Source organism: Bufo bufo, chromosome 1 (genome assembly GCF_905171765.1).
Source record: "Bufo bufo chromosome 1, aBufBuf1.1, whole genome shotgun sequence".
Taxonomy (NCBI): domain Eukaryota; kingdom Metazoa; phylum Chordata; class Amphibia; order Anura; family Bufonidae; genus Bufo; species Bufo bufo.
This window is the reverse complement of record NC_053389.1, coordinates 143,655,386-143,677,265: the sequence shown is the minus strand read 5'-3', so window position 1 is coordinate 143,677,265 and position 21,880 is coordinate 143,655,386. Positions and strand designations below refer to the sequence as shown.

The window sequence follows — 21,880 nt, the reverse complement described above, 5'->3', positions numbered from 1 at the left end:
AATAAACGGCTAGTGAGAGAAGCCGTTTATTGATACCGGAGACTATTGGTCTCCCGGGGGAGTCGGTAGTACTTTTTTGAATTTTGGGGAGGTAATAAATGACCGAGATTACTGGGTGTTTGATTCCCAAATATGAATATTCCTTTTCATATTCATATTCCTCTTCCTTTTTTTAATAATAACTCCAGGTCTTTTTAAAAATTAGTTGTCGGATCTTTTTTTAATTTATTATGTCTTCTCATCATGTAACTATCCCCTCATCACCGCTTCATAATTTTCTTTATCCAAAATGACAACCCCCCTTCCCATCTGCTGGCTTTATAAATATTTTACAGTTTTTTTCTAAAGATCTTAAACCCTGTTTCTCTCCTTAGACCAAGTTAGTATATTTCAGTTTTGTGTCTATTTGTTCTAATTCCCTTAGTAAACCTCTCTTGAAAGCATCCACACATTCATTATTTTTCAGTTGGGGGAAAAAAAAACTAGATTTTTCCCTTAAACCAGTGTGGACGATGTCACATTGTTTAATCTCTACCTGATCAAGTTTAGGATTCCATGCCATATACTTGGCAATATTATGTTTTCTAACGAATCGATGTATGTCTAAAAAAGTTTCAAATTTGTTCATCTGTTTGGATAAGGCATATTTTAAATCTTTTGACAGAGCCGAAATTTTGTTTTTATTCAGTGTATGGGAGCTCAGGTTATATATTACATTTTACTTTTGCTTTCTTGATTTTGCGGCTGCTTGTCTCCTTTGCCCCTACATCCTCTGTTGTTACATTTCTTTTTTGGGGAGTTCTTATTTCTTGTGCAGGGCTCATTACATTTTCTTTCACCTGTTTCGGTTCCATTTGGATCCCTTTGATATTCTGATGGGGAATTTTTTTTTTTGTGTATCTAACCTATTTAATGTTCTCTTTCCTTCATCTCTAGTATTTTCTGGCTGCTGTTGGTGATAGTTATTCACTTGAATTTTCATATGTGCATCCTTGCTGGTTTCTCGACTGATAGGGATATCTATTATTTGAATATGTTCTATAATTTTTCTGGGTACAAATTTCTATGATTCTGTTGATTACCATTCCCATACATAGTTCTCTGTTTATATGGTTCTGCTTTATTTGATTGATAATTATATTCGTTATTCATGTATCTTTTTACCTAAGTATAAGGCCGAATGCACACAGCCGTGGAACACGGACGTGAGCGGTCCGTGGTATCCCGGCCTGGCATCCTGCTGACAGCAGGAGCGCACGGTGTCATTGGTTGCTATGACGCCGTGCGCTTCATGCCGCCGCTGCACTACAGTAATACACTCGTATAGACCATGCAAGATCATACGAGTATATTACTGTAGTGCAGCGGCGGCATGAAGCGCACGCCGTCATAGCAACCAATGATGCCGTGTGCTCCTGCTGTCAGCAGGATGCCAGGCCGGGATACCACGGACCGGCTATGTGCATTCGGCCTAACCCTTATTGTAATAATTATTTTTATACCCAGTAAATTCCTCTTTGAGATACAATCACATGTCTTTCTTCATTTCATTCTCGAACTGTCAACTCCCCTGATTCCTTTGATTTCCATTTATATATTTTTCCTCTTTTATAATCATCTATTACTTTAATATATTTTTTATGTTTTTTGTTTTTTTATTTCCGCCTCTATTTTTATTACGTTTTCTGACAGACTTGGGACAACTCTCCATAATCATCTAATATTTTAAAAGGTTCCAATTTTTTATGTATTTCATCTATTTCTCTATTTTAGATTCATTTGTTTATTTTTTTTCTTATTCCTATAATATACTGAATAACTTTAAAGGCACACTCATTCATGAGTTTTTTCCACCCCTCTAGCTCATTGACATCTTCCGCACTAAGAGGTAGTTGCCATCTAAGACCTTCTGGGATCTTTCTCTCAGCCAGTAGGCATGCTCAACCTGTTGCCCTCCAGCTGTTGTAAAACTACAACTCCCACAATGCCCTGCTGTAGGCTGATAGCTGTAGGCTGTTCTTGCATGCTGGGAGTTGTAGTTTTGCAACATCTGGAGGGCCGCAGGTTGAGCATGCCTGCGGGTCTAGAGCAATTACATCCCAGGTGGTTTTCACCTCCCTGGTTATCAATTTCTCTAGCTCAGAGAAAACACAATCAAGGTCTTTCTGTTTTTCTTCACCACAGTCCTTCTTCACCACAGAAAAGACACTGTCAACATTACATTTGAAATTGGATCTAAATTCAAAAATGTCCATTTCCAATGCGGCAGAAACCAATCCCACCTAACAGAAACTTACAACAATAAGAATAATTTAACTGTAAAACAGATAAAAAGTCTCAAACCGCAGTATTGCTTGGAGCGCATGACATTGTCACTGAGCTCCAGGCAAAAGTCCGGTTAAAACCATACCAGGTACCAGGCGCTCGGCGATAAGCCCCCGCGGAGAAAGTGCGGCTAATGCTGCAACTAGATGTCATTGAGGAGTCCAAAAGTGAACAGGCCAGTCAGATAGTCTTAATATCCAAGCTGGACGGGATGTTACGGTTCTGTAACGATTTTCGCTAACTAAACAAAATCTCCACGTTCGATGCGTATCCCATGCCCCGGGTAGATGAGCTTATCGAGAGGTTAGGACAAGCCCGATACTTTTCTGTTTTGGACCTCACGAAGGGCTACTGGCAGGTGCCCTTAACGGAGACTGTCAAAGAGAAAGCTGCCTTTGTCACCCCTGAGGGCCTGTATCAGTATAAAGTGTTACCCTTTGGTCTGCATGGTGCCCCCGCCACGTTCCAACGACTCATGGACAGTGTACTTCGTCCACATCGTCGGTACGCGTCAGCTTACCTGGACGATATCATCATCCACAGTACCGACTGGGAAATTCATCTATCCAAAGTGTAGGCTGTAGTGGACTCCCTTAGGAAGGCTGGACTTACTGCTAACCCAAAGAAATGCGCGATAGGGTTAGAGGAGACTAAGTACCTGAGGTACGTCATTGGACGTGGAGTTATCAAACCCCAAGTGAATAAAATAGAGGCGATTCGGAATTGGCCCCGACCTGTCACCACTAGGCAAGTAAAGTCATTCCTGGGAATGATGGACTATTATGAGGTTCATTCCCCATTTTGCCAATTTAGCGGCTCTGTTGACAGGGCTCTTGAAGGGACAGAAGTCCATGATGGTCCGCTGAAATGGTCAGGCGGAAGAGGCTTTTCCGCATTAAAGGCTGTCCTGTGCGGGTCGCGGGTTTTGGTGATGCCTGACTTCAAGAGGGAGTTTGTGGTACAGACCGATGCCTCTGAAGTAGGCCTCGCAGCTGTACTCTCTCAGGAAGTCAATGGGGAGGAACATCCCCTTGTTTTCCTGAGCTTCAAACTCACCCCAGACGAGACCAGGTACAGTATAGTGGAGAGAGAGTGCCTGGCCATCAAATGGGTACCTGAGTCACTCTGCTATTATCTGTTCTCCTCCCTTTCCCCCACCACACACAATCATCAACCGCTCCCCCACCCCTTAAATTGTCCAATTTAATCCCCCCCTTTACTTCCCCATACCCCTTCCTTCCCTTTCCATCTATCCCCTACCTATCTTGATTTAAAAATGGGTGATATTTTAGTACAGCCACCATGCATGCTACCCCATCATCAGTAGTATATTTAGTTTTTTCCTATAATTTTTAATTTTTTTTATCTACCCCCCCATATATGCCCCCTGTACCCCCTCCCGTTTACCCCCTTTCTGTCTGGGGGGACAAAATAGGGTATTCTCGGAAAAAAACTGCCCCAATGTAGTTGGTTCACACTGTTATATTACGCCATTTGCCATCTAACATTTACATTTAATTCCCTCCACCTACCCCGGCATGCATGGACACCGTTAGTAACACAGCTTCCTTCGAAGACACTTAATTCCCCCATCCAGCAATACCCCGCTATTAAAACAAGCATCCTTCTGAGGCACTTAATTTCCCGATCCCACAAGCTCCCTGCAATTGGCACCTTGCCTCTTTTCCCTGTAGACCCCCGTGCGCTCGCTGTAGCCCTGCCCCTCTATGAGCACAGCTCGGTCCCTTTCCCGATCCCTGCATCCATCCTGCCGGTGTAACGTTACATTACCCTACTTAGTGAGATTTCCCTACCTCCTAACTTCCGGTCGCACTGCTAATGACGTGAGGAGGCGTTCCTGAGTTTTGACGATCTGCGCATGCGCAAACGGACAGTTTATGGAAAATCTCAGTGGAGTTCATCTGGAGATCTCATGGCCATATTTTCTGTTAAATAAATATTTTGCAGATGAACTCCGCTGAGATTTTCCATAAACTGTCCGTTTGCGCATGCGCAGATCGTCCAAACTCAGGAACGCCTCCTCACGTCATTCGCAGTGCGACCGGAAGTTAGGAGGTAGGGAAATCTCATGAAGTAGGGTAATGTAACGTTACACCGGCACCTTGTCGCTTCTTCCCTCCAGCATCCCATGCGCCATCTGTAACCCCGCCCCTCCACAGACCCTCCTCCAATGAGCGCAGCCAGGTCCTCTTCCCCACTCCTCTTAACTCGTAGCAGCGCACACGCTGCATAGGTCACCGTCTTCCACGTGCGGCTAAGCAACACCTGCGGCATCCGCTCTGCTGTCTTGCCTCAGGTAATTCAAATCACCTTACTACAGTCCACACAGTACATATAATAACAACATCATTCCTAAGCCGCATTTTATGTATTCTGCCATCACACTGCAGTCCACCTTTTAATGGTGTGTATACATTATACAGTAAGCTGACACTCCATTTCTATCTGACTGTGTAAATTTACCATATATTCCCCAGACCCTTAGGGATATGGACACTATGCTTTTGGATCGATTGTTTCTTTATATCATCAGTACAAATTTCGGAAGTTCTGTATTGATATTTATATACGTTTATCTTTTTATTTTATTGTCTTGGGGTTTACAGCAGAGATATGTTTTATTACATAATCTTGTATGAACCATATCTAGGTTTACTCCTTAGAATTTTTTTTTTAATGTATATCACACTGGTTTTTATCCTAGCAGATGATATTTTTATACCATTGGTTTCTTACCTTAGAATTTTTATATATATACTTTTTATTATATATTTGTCACACACTTCTATTTATTCATATGTTCACACATATCGTGTCGTGTATTCTACATATGTGTCTTCGTTATTAACTTTTCTTTTAGACTTGAGAAAGGGGTCTCCAGTACCCCGAAATGTGTTGTCCTTGAATAAACAAAAAAATTGCTTATATGACCGGTTGTGTTAGTGCGCCCCCTGTGTTCCACACGTTCGGCGCATAGTCCAGCGTTTCTTCTTTCCTATTATCTGTTGGGGAGGAAGTTACGTCTGGTGACTGACCACTCTCCTCTCAAGTGGATGAGCCAGGCCAAAGAGAGGAATGCTCGGTTCACCAGATGTTCTGTAATGACAAGAACCTTCAAGTTCTCAGTGGAACACAGGGCAGGCCGCTTACAGGGAAACACGGATACAATGTCCTGGGTACACTGTCTGGCAAGTGTTCACCCCCTCAGTTAAACAAAGGGGGGAGGTATGTAGGAAGGCGCAAGGCTCCATCATTGACGGAAGGTATGTGTCACCGAGGTTTCTGGCCTCGGTGAAGTAAGAGCCGGTATTTTCAAGTGTCAGCGGCAGCACTTTGCTATTTTAGTATGGCTGTATAGCTGATCCAGGATGGCTCTTACTGGGAGTAGTCAAAGTGATGGGTGGGTGACTACTCCCCACCTTCCAGGCCGGGTCTTGACTGGCCTATAAAAAACCCAGCCAGCAGTGTCAGCTGGGAGTAATTACCTCTCTCTGACAGAGGAGCTCTGGCAATCGCTGGTGTGGGAACTGAGCGCTGTGCTGAGCTGAAAAGCTGAGACCTGTGTATTGGAAGAGCAGGCCACCTAAAGCCTGCAGATTGACTGCAGGAGGCAGAACCGCCGACAAGGTGACTTTTTTTGTTATGCACAAACTTTCTACTTGGTGTGAACAAACATCAGCCTTGCAAAGAGTGTTTGTTTTTTGTTTGACCTAATGTGTGAATAAACACGGACATTTGAATTACGAACTTGTACTTTGCCTCTGTACTGCACCCGCGTATCGAAACTACCAGAGCGTATCCCCACAGTAGACAATAAAATCCTGCATGCTGACTTTTTTGTCTGGTCTTTTTAACAGAATCTATGACAAGCCCCAGATGTGAACAGATTATATGAGATCAATGTACAGTATTATATCCAAGTTTAAACCACAAATACAGTGGCAGAACCAAAATTAGGACATAATTGCAACACTGAAACTAAGCATAGAACAGAAATACTGGACCAGAACCATGATCATAACACTAATACAGCACCAGAACCATGCTCAAAACACTAATACAGCACCAGAACCAAGCTCATAACACTAATCTAGGATCAGAACCAAGCTCATACCATAAATACAGCACCAGAACCAAGCTCATACCATAAATACAGTACCAGAAATAACCTCAAAACATAAATACAGCACCAGAACCAAGGACTAGTGATGAGCGAGTATGCTCGGCCGAATACCAGTTCGGCTCGAGCATCGCTATGCTCGGCACATGGCGGTACTTGGCCGAGTAGCACATGTGCTCGAGCACCATGCTCGAGTCTCGAGTCTCCAAACATGTTTCACGGCTGCTAAGCAGCCAATAAACGCTCAGGTAAGTACTGCCATCACTGCAATGTCAGTAGCCATGTTGGCTGCTGGCATTACAGTGATATTGCTGGCTGGAACGCGTCATCGGGTGCTATATAGCACCCGATGACGCATGTTCGGCTCCGATGTAGACAGGGAGAGCAGAGCGTAGGAAGGAAAAGAGTGTAGGGAGCGAAATTCTCAGTTATTATTCGCAGAAAGCTTTTCAAAGACCCACTGTGTGTGTGTGTGTTTAAGATCAGCAATATATTTTTACCTGCGCTAAATTGATCAATCTCAGGGACATCCGTGCTGAGGAAGGGACAGAGTGCAGGTAGAGAAATTTGTTGTTTTTAATACCAAAATCTTTTCAAAGAACTCAAAGTCCTTTTAAGAACTACTGTGTGTGTGTGTGTGTGTTTGACAGCAGCAATAATATTTTTCTTTATGACCGCTTAGTGACATATACTGTACATCATCCGCAGTCTTTTTGCGTAAATTCAAATAATATGCGCCACATTTATTGTCTATAATGTCCGTTTAAAACAACCAATAAGAGAACTTCAGTACCGTGTATATATATATATATATATATAATACTCTGGGGTCTAGTGTACAATGCTATAACCAAATAAAGGAAGAAACTAACCAATAACCCCCCAAAAATAAGGAAACACATATAAAATATATGCAGTTTTATTAATAAAAGTATACACAAAAAATAAAAAGGCACAAGGTTGTGGGAAAGCGGGGGGCCCCGTGTAACGGAGATTGCCCCCACCCTCACACGTACCGCAATAACGGGTAGACAGACCAGAGAATATTACAAGAATTAAGCACACATGATGGGCCCAATGGTAAGTACCCATACATTACATATGTCCAGATACATACCCCAATAAATAGATGTAAATTGTATCCACTGCCACCAATACTGTGTCAATGTGACCGCGTAAAAAATCAATGACCAGCCACTAATTACTAAAAAGCAAGGGGTCTGGTCACTGCTATACAGACATATAATCAAACAAAGACACAGCAGTGGCAGGTACACTACAACAGTGACTAATTCGTAATAACACGAGAAAAAGACATAGGAGTGTATCAATTACCCATGGTGTGTGGTAGTGCCAGATGTCTGGGCAGAGCAGTTCCTTCGACGCACGTTTCGCCAGGAAAAGGCTCCTGACAAAACCTTTATCTGACAAAACGCTCGTCGAGGTACTGCTCTGCCCAGACATCCGGCGCTACCACACACCATGGGTAATTTATACACTCCTATGTCTTTTTCTTATTTTTTGAGGGTTATAGTGTGCGTTTTAATACACATCCATGACATATACAGTATTTCATCCAAAAACTGTTACTTTAGCGTAAATTTTAATAATCAGGGGCCAGCCCTCATCTACTGTCTCTGTAGTGTGTGTGTGTGTGTAATACACATCCATGACATATACAGTACTTCATCCGAAAACAGTTTCTTTAGGCCCAGATTATTTAAATTTACTCTAATCTAGTGTCCATAGTGTGTTGTTTTCTGTGACATATATCACCGAGCAAATTTAGAGCAAATTTAACTAATCTGGGCATAATATAGTGTCCACATTCTGTGTGTTTCTGTGACATATACTGTCCTGCATCCGAAAACTGAGTCTGGATTGTAAATTCCAAAAATCTGGGCCTAATCTAGTGTCCATAGTGTGTTGTTTTCTGTGACACATACAGTACTCCATCCAAAAACTGTTTCTTTAGGGCAAATTCCAATATTCTTTACCTAATCTAGTGTCCATATTCTGTGGGTTTCTGTGACATATACTGTCCTGCATCCGAAAACTGTCTTTAGAGGACTGTAAAACAATCTGCGCCACATCTAGTGACAAAACCATTAATATGAAGGGACGGGAAAGTGGGCGCGATGCTGATGGTGCACGCAGAGGCCATGGCCCTGGGCGCAATGAAACTGTGCCTCCTGCCAGTGCACCAGATTTTAAAAAAAAACATCCACCGTACCCAGATTCATGTCCAACTTAGCTGGGCGACGCAGGACAACACTGTCCAAGACGGACCAGTGCGAACAGTTGGTCGGTTGAATTGCTGAAGATAATGCTTCCAGTCGGTTAAGCGCCACCCTCTCGTCCACCAAGTCCTGTAGCCAAGACTCTGGTTAACCAAATACTCACTCTGATCATCCTTCCTCCCACCATGGAGAGGCTTACCAAACAAGTGATCCTACACTTGGATATTACGAGGAGCTATTTCCAGCGCCACTATTACATTTGGCCCTTGCACCCAGCACGCTTGAAGAGGGACCTGAGATATTGTGCCCTGATTCCCAACCTCTTGAGCCTTCACAGTCTTAAGAAGATGACACTGGTGAACGGCAATCATTCGTTCACGAGGTGGATGATGATGAGACACAGTTGTCAATCACTGAGGTTGTGGTTAGGTCAAGTCAGGAGGATCAGCAGAGTGAGGAAGTGGAAGAGGAGTTGGTTGACGATGAGGTCACTGACCCAACATGGGAAGATGAAAAGCCGAGCGAGGACAGCAGTACAGAGGGGGAGGGATCCTCAGCACCACAACAGGCTGGAAGAGGCAGTGGGGTTGCAAAACATAGAAGTCGGCCCACACCAAACAGGCCTGCAACCGTTACACCGAGCACCCCCATACGTAAATATATCTTGCCAAGGGGTAGGTGTTCCACAGTATGGCGTTTTTTTGAGGAAAGTGCAGACGACAAAAGAGTGGTAGTTTGCAACCTGTGCCGTACCAAAATGAGCCGGGGCTTGAACACTAGCAAACTCACCACCAGCATGATCCACCACATGGCATCCAAGAACCCTAATAAGTGGGCCGAATGCCTGGGTCCACAATCTGGGTCTGCGGGTCACACCACTGCCTCCTCTTCCCCTGTGTTACGCACTGCTGGCCAATCCCCTGTCGAAGGCGCAGGCCCAGTTGCCCCTCGCCCTGCACCTGGACCTTCGCATGAACCATCAGCAACAACATCCACTTCCCTGTCCCAGCACAGCGTCCAAATGTCCATAACACAGTCATTTGAATGCAAGTGCAAATACCCAACCACCCACCCACAGGCCATAGCACTAAATGCGCAACTTTCGAAATGACTGGCCCTTGAAATGTTGCCATTTAGGCTTGTGGACACTGAGGCCGTCCGCAGCCTGATCTCGGCGGCCGTCCCTCGGTACGCACTTCCCAGCCGCCACTATTTTTCATGGTGTGCCATGCCCGCCTTACGCCAGCATGTGTCCCAGAACATCACCCTTGCCCTGACCAACACAGTTACTGGGAAGGTCCACTTCACCACGGACACATGGACAAGTGCTGGTGGCCAGGAATGCTACATTTCCCTGACGGCACACTGGGTGAATGTTGTGGGGGCCGAGAGTGAGTCGTACCCTGGGATGGCACAGGTGCTACCCACGCCCAGGATTGCGGGCCCTACGTCCATCCAGGTCTCCACCAGAAGCTAGGTTACTGGCTCCAACCCCCACTTCTCCTCCTTTGCCGCCCCATCCTCCACTTCCACCTCCAGCAGCAGTCAGCCAAAAGTCGCTAGCTGGAAGCAGTGTAGCACTGCTATGGGTAAGTGTCAACAGGCCGTGCTAACTTGGTGGCGGCTTTGGAGCTCGGCAACCTGACACACATCCCATGCATAGCCCACGTCTTAAACTTAGAGGTTCAGTGGTTTATCAAAACCTACCAAAATTTGCCAGAGCTACTAGTGAAGCCGTGTGTGCCCATTTCCTCAAGTCGTCCACAACTTCAGCCGGTCTGCAGCAGTGCTTGCGGCTTCCACTCACTGACTGTTGTGCGATGTGAGCACGCGCTGGAACTCTACGTTCCATATGTTGGCCAGGCTTTGTGAGCAGCAGAGGGCAGTTGTGGAATACCAGCTGCAACATGGTCGTCGCCTTTCCAGTCAACTGCCACTATTCATAAGAGAGGAGTGGGCATTGATATCAGACCTCTGTGAGGTTTGAAAAATTTTTTAATGAATCCACAAAGATGGTTAGTGGCGATAACGCTATTATCAGCTTAACCATCCCACTGCTGTCTACTCAAATGATCGCTGCTCACAATTAAGACCGACGCTCTGAACATGGCAGACGAGGAAATGGGGGAGGAAATTATAGGGATAGAGGATAGTACCCATGGAACTTTAATTCCATCTGTTCAGCGTGGATGGGCAGAAGAGGAGGAGGAGGAGGAGATGGAGAATCATCCTGATGTCGACATTGACGTCTTGCCTGTTGGTATTCTGACACATATAACTGACTTCATGTTAGGCTGACTTTCCAGAGACCCTCGCATTATACGCATTTTAGATAACACGGATTACTGGGTGTTCACCCTTCTCGACCCCCGCTACAAAGAGAACGTCTCATCTCTCATTCCTGTGGTGGAGAGGACAAGTAAAACGGTGCAATGCCAGAAGGTACTTGTTGAGAGATTCCTCCAAAAATTTCCATCTGACAACGCTGGCGTCAGTCTGTACTTCCTTAGGTAATCGAGGAAGGGAGACAAGGGGAACACACAGCAGTTTCAACAAAGACAGGGCAACACTCTCCAAGGCATGGGACACTTTCATGACACCCCGCCAGCAACCTCACCCTGAAGCGTGGCCTAGTGGTACAAGGAGGGAAAAGTTTAGGAAGATGGTGAAGGAATACATAGCAGACCGTGTCAGCATCCTCAATGATCCCTCAGTGCCTTACAACTACTGGGTGTCCAAGCTGAACACGTGGCACAAACTTGTGCTCTACACTTTTAAGGTGCTGGCCTGCCCTGCCGCCAGCGGTTTGTCTGAGCGTGTATTTAGTGCTGCTGTTGGCATTGTAACAGATAAGCGTATCCGCTTGTCCACTGGCAATGCTGACAGGTTGACTCAGATAAAAATGAACAAGGCCTGGATTGCCCCTGACTTCTCAACTCCACCAGATGAGAGCTGAACTGATGATGAACATAAAGACAATTTTAATCTATGATTTATAATGTACTCAATCTACTGTAGTGTATTCCCATGCACCTTTTCCACCACAAAAAAAGAGTATATGGTTGAATCTTGCCTCCTACTTCTCCTCCTCACTCTAATTTTTTTTATAGGGTCAGCTGAACAGCATGCATTCGCATATAATGTTTTAGAGGGTCAGCTCACCAGCTGCTGGCACGAGACTTGCCCTCCAATAGATCCTTGTTAACGAAAAGTGTACTCATTCCAATAACAGGGCCGCTTAGGAGTGCTATATTGTTATTTATCGTCACTACCTCCCCGAGTCAGGAGTGGGTTATTACCTCACGCCTGCTGCCTTCCTTGCATGCTTCTGCTTCAATAACTTGACCCACCCTCTCTGGGTGGTTCACAATTAGAAAAAAAAAAGGGGCAAGGCAACAACAGCCAATCAGATTTCAGCCATTGACCTCCCTTGGATGTGGTATCAATTTCTCAAGCTTCCTATCCGGCATCGAACCCTGATTCCCCGTTACCAGTGATCAACATGGTAGGCGCAGAAAAGAACATCAAAAGTTGATAGGGCAGACATTCAAATGGATCGTCACCGTCACAGGGACATGCAATCGCCCAGAGGTTATCTAGAGTCACCAATGCGGCAGCAGGCCCTCACCCCTAAGGTTTTAGATGGTCAGATCAGCAGGCCCTTGCTCCAAATGTTTTTGAGGGTCACCAGCAGGCCATCAATCATCATTTTTCAAGTGTGTGTATGATGCCCTCCTTTATGTGTAATAAAGGGTGTATTGGAGTGCCGGTTCCTTGAAATTTTTGGCAGCACTTTCACTTAGTGCATAGGCTTTATGAGTGTAGAAGTCCCACTACCTGAACAATTGTACCATAATGTGAATGAGGCCCTCCTTTATGTGATATACAGGCTGAGTGCCTCTTGCTTGTAATTTTTTGCAGCACTTGCACGTTATATACAATTGAATATACAGTAAAGAATGTTTCCTAACAATTATTCCAGTAAAATAGATTTTTTAGGGGGGTTTTGTGCGTGTTTTTGTCAGTAAAAGTGGCATTCAACTCGGACAACATGGTTCCCAGCAGCAACCTGGGAATCCAAGATGCATCCAGACATCGTCCCCATGCTGTTCCCGATCCATTTTGGTGGTGTTTCTGTCACTTTCTGACCTTTTCCAATGGACCAGGCACCCTACCCTCTTCAGAGCAGGGGGTGCCTGAGCACACGAATATAGCAATGTGTTCGGGCCGAACACCCGAATACTTTGGTGCTCGATCATCACTACCAAGGACATTACATATATCCATTGACAGTTCAAAAAGTTCAGTATAGATACTATGTGCATACTCTGCTTAGCCCTTCCCATATAAGTTTTTACAGTGTGAACCTACAGCTCCCAGCATGGCCTACAAAGTTTTAAAGGTATGCTGGTAGTTGTTTCACACAGCAGAATGCTACCACCCATAATCAGGTATAGACTATATGACTATCTGTTCATAAATATGTGTGACCAATGTTTTAACTGCACTAAGTGTTCATTGCATCAAGAACTGGCTTTCCCAAATATTGTATGCATAAAAGTAGTAAGTAGAAAAAAAAATTACCATGTGTTTTTTAAGATTGTGATTTATGGACATTTTTTATATAGACTCTTATTTCGTATACTGTTCATGCAATAAGTTGGATAAAGTTTGAATGCTGAAAAGAACTATTGCAATACTTGTGCATTTTTTTTCTACTTTTACTATATCAATTATAGAAGTGACTGCAGCATTGCTCAGACGCATTCAGTATCAGAATAAACATTTACAGGTGATGTCTCCTCCAGAGTTCTTCTCCATCCAGTCCAGAACACAGTCATAACTTCTCCTGGCCACAACTTGTCTCTGTAGATCTTGTCTCCCAGATGTCTTCAGCTTTTCTCTTTACTAACACATCTGCACTCTGTTTATTAAGACAAATTAATATTAGTGCCACACGCTGTGCCCTGAATATAATAGCAACATACACAGTACCCCCTGAATGTCACATACTATGTCCCCTGAAAATAAAATGTTACACACCGTGGCCATAATGGTAGTGCCAGACACTCTGTACCCTCTATATATAGTGCCACATGCCTGGTGCCCCTACAGATAGTGCCATGCACTCTGTGAAGCTCATATATAGAAGTGTTAAGCGCGAATAGCTAATATTAATCTCGAATATTACGAATATAGTGCCATATATTCCCTATATCGAATATTCGTCATTTTTTTAAATCTGAAAACATGATTCCTCCCTGCTTCTTTCTTGTGGGTCAATGAGTCATTGGTCCACAAGCAACTTAAGCAGGAAGGAATCATGTTTTAATATGGAAAATAAAACGTTATTTAGAATATTCGTCTTTTTTTTTCTAATCTGTACGGTTCTTCGCATACTCCTCTCCGACAAGCTTCCCCATCACCATGGGAACGCCTGTGGATTATATAATACCATTGGATAAGAGTTTTCCCTGAGATCATGAAAACTCAGATCTGATGGTATATTCTATCCCACCTGCGTTCCCATGGTGACTGGGACGCTTGCCGGGGAGGAGTATGCGAACAACCGTACAGATTGGAGAGAAAAAAGACGAATATTCTAAATAACTTATTTAGAATATTCGTCTTTTTTTTTTTTCACGATACCATCGGATCGTGAAAACTCAGATCCGATGGTATATTCTAACCCACAGGCGTTCCCATGGTGACGGGGACATTTGTCGGGGAGCAGTATACCAAAGTGGAATAAGAGTACACATTGAAAAAAAAAGACGAATATTCTGAATAACGAATATATTCGCTATATTGCTATAACTTTGTTTTTTAGAATATTCGTCATATTCTAAAAAAACGAAGTTATAGCAATATAGAGAATATTCGTAAAATACACAGACTGCAATTTAGCTAATATAGTGCTATATTCTTTTTTTTTTTTTAATAGTATATTTTTTTTGTCTCTTCTGAAGTTTAAAAAAAAAAACTATAGAACTATATTAGCTAAATTGCAGTCTATATATGTGTTTCACGAATATTCGCTATATTGCTATAACTTCGTGTTTTAGAATATGACGACTATGACGAATATTCTAAAAAACAAGGTTATAGCAATATAACGAATATTCGTTATTTAGAATATTCTTTTTTTATTCTTCCAATCTGTACGGTCGTTCGCATACTCCTCCCCGACAAGCGTCCCCGTCACCTTGGGAACGCCTGTGGGTTAGAATATACCATCGGATCTGAGTTTTCATGATCTCAGGGAAATCTCAGATCCGATGGTATTTTATAATCCACAGGCGTTCCCATAGTGACGGGGATGCTTGTCGGGGAGGAGTATGCGAACGACCGTACAGAGTGGGGGGAAAAAAAAGACGAATATTCTAAATAGGCAACCAATAGGAAAGTTGCCTTATACTGTTAAAATCGCAATACTCGAAAAATTAAATCGCATATTTTTCGCGATAACTAGAATAATGACGAATATTTGATTTTGATGAATAAAAGACGAATATTCAATCGAATATCGCGAAATCGAATATGGCATCTCCCGCTCATCACTAATATATAGTGCCTCAAGCTCTGTGGCTATGAAAAATTAAAGGTGTAATCTGATCGGTTCCTATGGGAAACTAAGCCAGTTCTACTTTACACCAGTTTGATAAATCTTCTCCATAATGCCTCTTATCTGTGTCCCATTATATATAGTGTCTGTGACTAGGCTCCCTTATATACAATGCCACCTTGTCTGTGCCCCCCTTACACACAATGTCACCTTGTCTGTGCCCACTGAGTGTAGTGTCATGACTAAGAACACTACTGTTCGAAACGCGTAGATCTATTGGGAATAAGTGGGAGCCAGTGCCACTGTTTGCTGTATCTACCTGAATTTTGGTGATGAATAAAGATCGGGATTTTTTGTAACGTCCATTTCTGGTGCTGGAGCCTTCTTTCTATTCCCTGGATATTTATCTTTATTTTGCTGGCTGCCCTGTAGCTGTTAGGGACCCACATTTAGAAAATTGACTGGAGGATGAGGACATAGCACCAGAGGAGAAGGAGTAGGTGAGTGGAGGAAGAGCTAGATTCGGCATAAAATGATGAACACAACACCCAATCATCTCAGTGAGACGCTAAGCTGGAAATAACTGGATCCTCTGACATGATGGTTAGAATGACAAGCTATATCCGTGCTTGCTTGAGTAATGACATCCATATCCTTACCATCAAGAAGCCCAATGAAGTGGATAGCCATGCTTTTAGACTCTCGCTACAAAGCAAAAGCAAAATTGTGAAATGTTTTCTGATTACCGAAAGGGAGACTAAATTGCCTTATTACCAGGAGACTCTATGTACTCAGCTTACCACAGCTTTCATTGAGCATATGCCTACTGCCCATGTGTAGGCCCCTCTACACCCTTTGCAGAGTCACCCACCTCTCACTGTCTCTGCTACCATGAGCAGCAGAAGCCACAGAAACAGACAAATTAGTATCATCAATGGGATGGTACAATTTTTAAATGTGCCACGCTAGACTGATGCAAATCAGAAAAAAGAGGCATACTGCCTGTACACTACGTGGACTCTGGTCTTTCTCTGGTGCACACTGTGTTCCCAGACTCCATGGACAGTTGCCGTAAATAAACCAGTAGGCTCTCTCTGCACTGTTTTGCCTAGCTTCCAGTGTTATCTCAGTGTACAAAACATTGCTTTCGTCATAATAAATAAGGAATGGATCTATGAGGACTTTGACACTGCTGTGGCTGAGGCAGATGAATAGATCTGCCATTGCTGACTGTGTCTCATTATGCCGTTGTCTTCCTGCCTACCATCATGTTCTCTACGGTATGACTACTGCTGCTGCGATCATATGCCATAGTCTGCCTGCCTACCTTCATTTTCAGTACTATATGGCTGCTGCTGCTGTCATCGTGGCTCTGCCTGCCTGCCCTGATTTGCCCATGCTGACTGTGCCTCATTATGCCACTGCTGCTGTCAGCCTGCCTACCATCATGTTCTAAATCACATATCAGAGATGTATATGTCCTAAAAAGACAATTAATTGAATAGATTACAGAAGTACAGAAAAGAACTGCCGGCAAGTCTCTTTCCGGTACTGTGTCTGTGCCAGATACTGAAGTGCATGGCACAAAACAAAACTTTAGAAGTCAGGGCCAGGATTGATGATCTTTAAACTCCCTGACCCTGTCATCAAAGTGCAGATGGATTGGCAGTTGCACAGAAAGCTAAGCCTCTCGGACTAATGATAACGCCCCCGTTGCTCCTAGAGGCTCATTTGCATGTATTTAAACTTAATTTTTCTCAGCAATCTGGGCACATATGAACATGGGACCAACACAGACACCTTCAACTGCCAAGTGCACATGTAACAGGACAGCCAGTTTCATAGGTACAAATCTGCTGACAGATGCCCTTTAGGCTACATGCACACGACAGTTGTGTGCTTTGCATCTGAAAATTGCGGATCCGCAAAACACGGATGGCCTCAGTGTGCACTCTGCAATTTGCGGAACAGCACGGACAGCCGTTGATATAACTGCCTATTCTTGTCCGCAAAACGGACAAGAATAGGACAGGTTATATATTTTTTTGCGGACCACGGAACAGAGCAACAGATGCGGACAGCACACGGAGTGCTGTCCACATCTTTTGCGGCCCCATTGAAGTGAATGAGTCCGCATCCAAGCCACAAAAACTGCAGCTCAGATGCGGACCAAAACAACGGCCATGTGCATGAGGCCCTAAACATATTGGATGTTTCAATATTTGAATTTTTTTTTTCCACAGGTCATATTAATGGAGATATACTGATTGACCTCAGCCCTGGTTCTCTGATTCATCATTTATATTCAGCCTGTGATTTTTTCAAAAACATCATAGTGCTGAAACCCAATGACAGATGCATTTTGGAGTTAAAAAGATGGGTGGACACACGTACAGGAGCATTTGATTGGGGTCATGCCACAAAACTGCATGTAAACATGGAAGAAAACAGGTGAAGTATTTATTGAAATATAATGGGAAACCTACTGCCATTGTTGCTATTGTACATGTTTAGGTAGTATATCTTCTACTTACTTTATTTTTTGCAATTCTAATCTATTTGCAATTACATTTCAGACATCAGTACAAAAATCCACACTTATCCATGCAGATTTATATTCTCATCCATAGAGTCCTGTATAATAATGAGTACGATTGGAATGGTCCAGTATAATCCTGACATTTAGTACATTAAAGAGGACCTTTCACTTGTAAAAACTATGTGAACTAAATATGCTGCCATGTAGAGCGGCGCCCGAGGATCTCACTGCACTTACTATTATCCCCGGGCGCCGCTCCGTTCTCCCGTTATGCCCTCCGGTACCTTTGCTCCTTAAGTTATAGTAGGCGGGTCTTCCCTTGTCCTGTGGGCGTCTCCTTCTCCTAGGCTGCAGCGCTGGCCAATCGCAGCGCACAGCTCACAGCCCGGGGATAATAGTAAGATCCCCGGGCGCCGCTCTACATGGCAGCATACTTAGTTCACATAGTTTTTACAAGTGAAAGGTCCTCATCTTGGTTGAATGCAATCCTTTCCAACAGTACTAGAAGCAAATAATCCAGATAATGTATCTAAAAAATGGATAAACAAATATTTTGTAAATTATTGTTTCAAGCAAGACTCCTTATCTTAAAAAGCTAGATTAAAAAAGATCCTCCCTCGGTGACAGAGTGGAGGAGAGCGTTGGACCCGAATTGTTGGTTGAATTAGGCTACTTTCACAATTGCGTTATTATCAGGCTGTGATAATATAAGTATTTAGGAACGTTCACCAGTGTATTTGAATAGTGTGAGATACTTTCACACTTGCGGCAGAGTGATCCGGCAAGCAGTTCCGTCGCCGGATCCGGCAATCTGCATGCAAACGGACAGCATTTGTAGGTGGATCCTTGTGTGAAAGTACCCTAAGGGCTGTTTCACACGAGCGAGTCCATTGCGGGAATCACGCTCCGTGTGTGATCCTCTGCTCTGGACTTGCAGGAGCGCACGGCATTATCATGATTTATAATGCTATGTGCCTCTGCTTGACCTTATTTCTACAGTATCATACTGACAGCTTTATGTCACTATGATTCTGTGGAAAAAAGGCCATGCAGAGACACATAGCATTATAAATCATGATAATGCTGTGCGCTCCTGCAAGTCCAGAGCAGAGGATCACACTCACACACGGAGCGTGATTCCTGCAATGGACTCGCTCGTGTGAAACAGCCCTAATACATAATTATTCAGTTTTTTTTGTTTTTGTTTTCTTCCTCTCACCTGGGTATGGTGTGCTGGGGATGGGTCATTGATATGGGATGGAAAATATATTATATATAAATATATTATATCAAATATTAGTATTTTCTATTGAATAATAAAGATGATAAAAATAATAATCTAGAGAAACCTATTAAGCTTTCATGCTGTCCCATTCACTGTAAGACATCTTCCTTATTTTTTCTATATATTTTTTTCAGCGACCAGTTTCAAGAAAAAGAAGAAAAAGTGAGATCAGCAATTCAACGTGTGATGAAATGTAACCTTGATGAAGAAAATATAACAGATCCAATAGTGTTACCACCAGCAGATTGCATCATCAGTGCTTGTCTTCTAGATTTTATCAGCAGAGACCAAGATGATTACATCAAATATCTCAAGAAGGTCTCAAGCTTGCTGAAACCTGGAGGACATCTCATATTAATTGGGCTTAGAGACGTAACATACTATACAGTCGGGAAAGAAAGGTTCCAGGCTTTTACTTATGATGAGGAGTTTGTTAGGAAAGCTCTAGCTGGAGAAGGGTTTGTCATTGATGACTATAAGTCTAAGAAGAGAACGGCTGAGAGTGATCTTGTTGATTATAAAGAAGTCCTATTCATTGTAGCTCACAAAGAGAAATAAGTTTAAGTAGATACCTATTTCTATTATAGGCATGCATCTTGAAGATAGTTTAACATAAAATTGCAAGGTAATGTATGTATGATGTATGCCACTGCATATACATAAAGTGGAAAATGCCACAAAAATAGTTTTCATGTAGAGAAAAAAAAAATACATTTAAAAGCACATTTGATTATACTGACATATTTTATCCTGACAGAAACAAAACTCCAAATTTCTTTCAAACTTTAATACTAAATTGACTAATCAAATCAGGGCTTCCTCTATGATCTATTTACCAAGACAACTTATAGAAAATCTTGTTAATTTGCTTAAGTAAAGTCTAGTATACAAAGGTGTTTAGCATTCAGGGGCGGACTAGCCATAGACCCTACAGGGAATTTTCCAGGTTGGACAATGCCCATAGGGCCACCAGAGTCCTCCTCCCTGTCGCTGGTCATTTACATACTACTGGGGGAACTATAGGGGTCATTGTTAAAGGAAGTCTAGGTAGCATACTGAAGGTAGGGCTGGCTTGGTACTGTGGCCCACATCTCACCTCCTAAGCCCTCTGCTTCATATCCATATTAGAGAAAACTGAACAAGGAGGACAGAATGTGGCAGCTATCGATGGCCACCACAGAGGGTCAGCTTCTGGAGCGGTATTATGTGCTGCCCTATGGTATTACTGGCCCTGCCAACTTGTATTGGCCCCATATACTTGTGTTGCCCCACCTACAACATTATAACTATAACTTTAATTTATTTTTTTCAAGGGTCATTTTAAGTTCCTAGTCTGCCCCTGTTTGCACTACAGATATCATAAATTGTGTTTCTATATTGGTGTGCCTTTAACATTTTCAATAAGGTATTGATACGTGACATAATTTGAATGCAACATTTTTTATATAAAATAAGCCAGCCAACAGATGCTTTAAAGAGGAGACGTGTTGATCATGTAAATCAACTGTAATCACTGTGATAAATTTGGAGCTTTTTCTGCCTGTCTTCATTTTTGCAGTCTTTATTTTAGGCATTAAAAAATGAATCTGTACCATAGGATTAAATTAGCCACTACTAGTGGGGATTTAAAAGGATAAAGGGGTTGTCTCACTTCAGCAAGTGGCATTTATAATGTAGAGAAAGTTTATACGAGACACTAATGTATTGTCTATATTGCCTCCTTTGCTGGCTTGATTAATTTTTACATCACATTATGCATAATGGAAGTCAATGGGAGAACCTAAGCATTAAATCAGGCACCCCCTGCTCTGAAGATGGGAGGGTATCTGGTTCACATGAAAAGGTGAGAAATTGATGGAAACACCACTGAAATGGTTTGGGAACAGCATGGGGAGAATGTCTGAATGCATCTTGGACTCCCAGGTTGCTGCTGGGAACAATCCGAGTAGTACGCCAATTTTATAGACTGACAATAATGCGCACAAAACCAAAGGTAAAATCGATTTTAGAGGAAAAGTTGTTAGGAAACATTCTTTCCTGTATATTTACTTGTATATAAAGTGCAAGTGCTGCCAAAAATCACAAGGAAGAGGTACTCTAATACAACCTGTATATCACATAATGGAGGCCCTCATTCACATTGCGGTACAATTGTTCAGGTAGTGGGACTCCTACACTCATAAAGCCTATGCACTAAGTGAAAGGGCTGCCAAAAATTACAAGGAACCGACGCTCCAATACACCCTTTATTACACATAAAGGAGGGCATCATACACACCCTTGAAAAATTATGATTGATGGTCGTGACCCTCAAAAACATTAGGAGCAAGGGCTTGCTGGTGACCCTCTGAAACATTATTGGCGAGGGCCTGCTGCGTATCTGACCATCTAAAACATTAGGGGTGAGGGTCTGCTGCTGAGCTGACCATCTAAAACGTTAGGAGAGAGGGCCTGCTGCTGAGCTGACCATCTAGAACATTATGGGCTAGGGCCTGCTGCTGATCTGACCATGAAAAAAACGTATGGGCGAGGGCCTGCTGCTGAGCTGACCATCTAAAACATTATCTGCAAGAGCCTGCTGCTGAGCTGACCATCTAAAACATTAGGGGTGAGGGCCTGCTTGCTGAGCTGACCATCTAAAACATTAGGGGTGAGTGTCTGCTGCTGAGCTGACCATTAAAAAAATTATGGTTGAGGGCCTGCTGGTGAGCTGACTCTCTAAAACATTAGGGTTGAGGGCCTGCTGCTGACCTGATCCTCTAAAACATTAGGAGCGAGAGCAGCC

At 43.1% G+C, this 21,880-nt stretch overlaps 1 protein-coding gene across 1 annotated transcript in view; it reads left to right on the top strand.

The window, feature by feature from the left end:
* LOC120999266 (indolethylamine N-methyltransferase-like) overlaps positions 1 to 19,653 on the top strand; it is a 35,899-nt gene extending 16,246 nt beyond the window's left edge. Inside the window, exons 2-3 of the mRNA XM_040430139.1 lie at positions 17,483 to 17,722; positions 19,230 to 19,653. Coding sequence (XP_040286073.1) covers positions 17,483 to 17,722; positions 19,230 to 19,653 — 664 coding nt within the window. The remainder of the gene's footprint in view (positions 1 to 17,482; positions 17,723 to 19,229) is intronic.
* Positions 19,654 to 21,880: the final 2,227 nt, after the last annotated feature.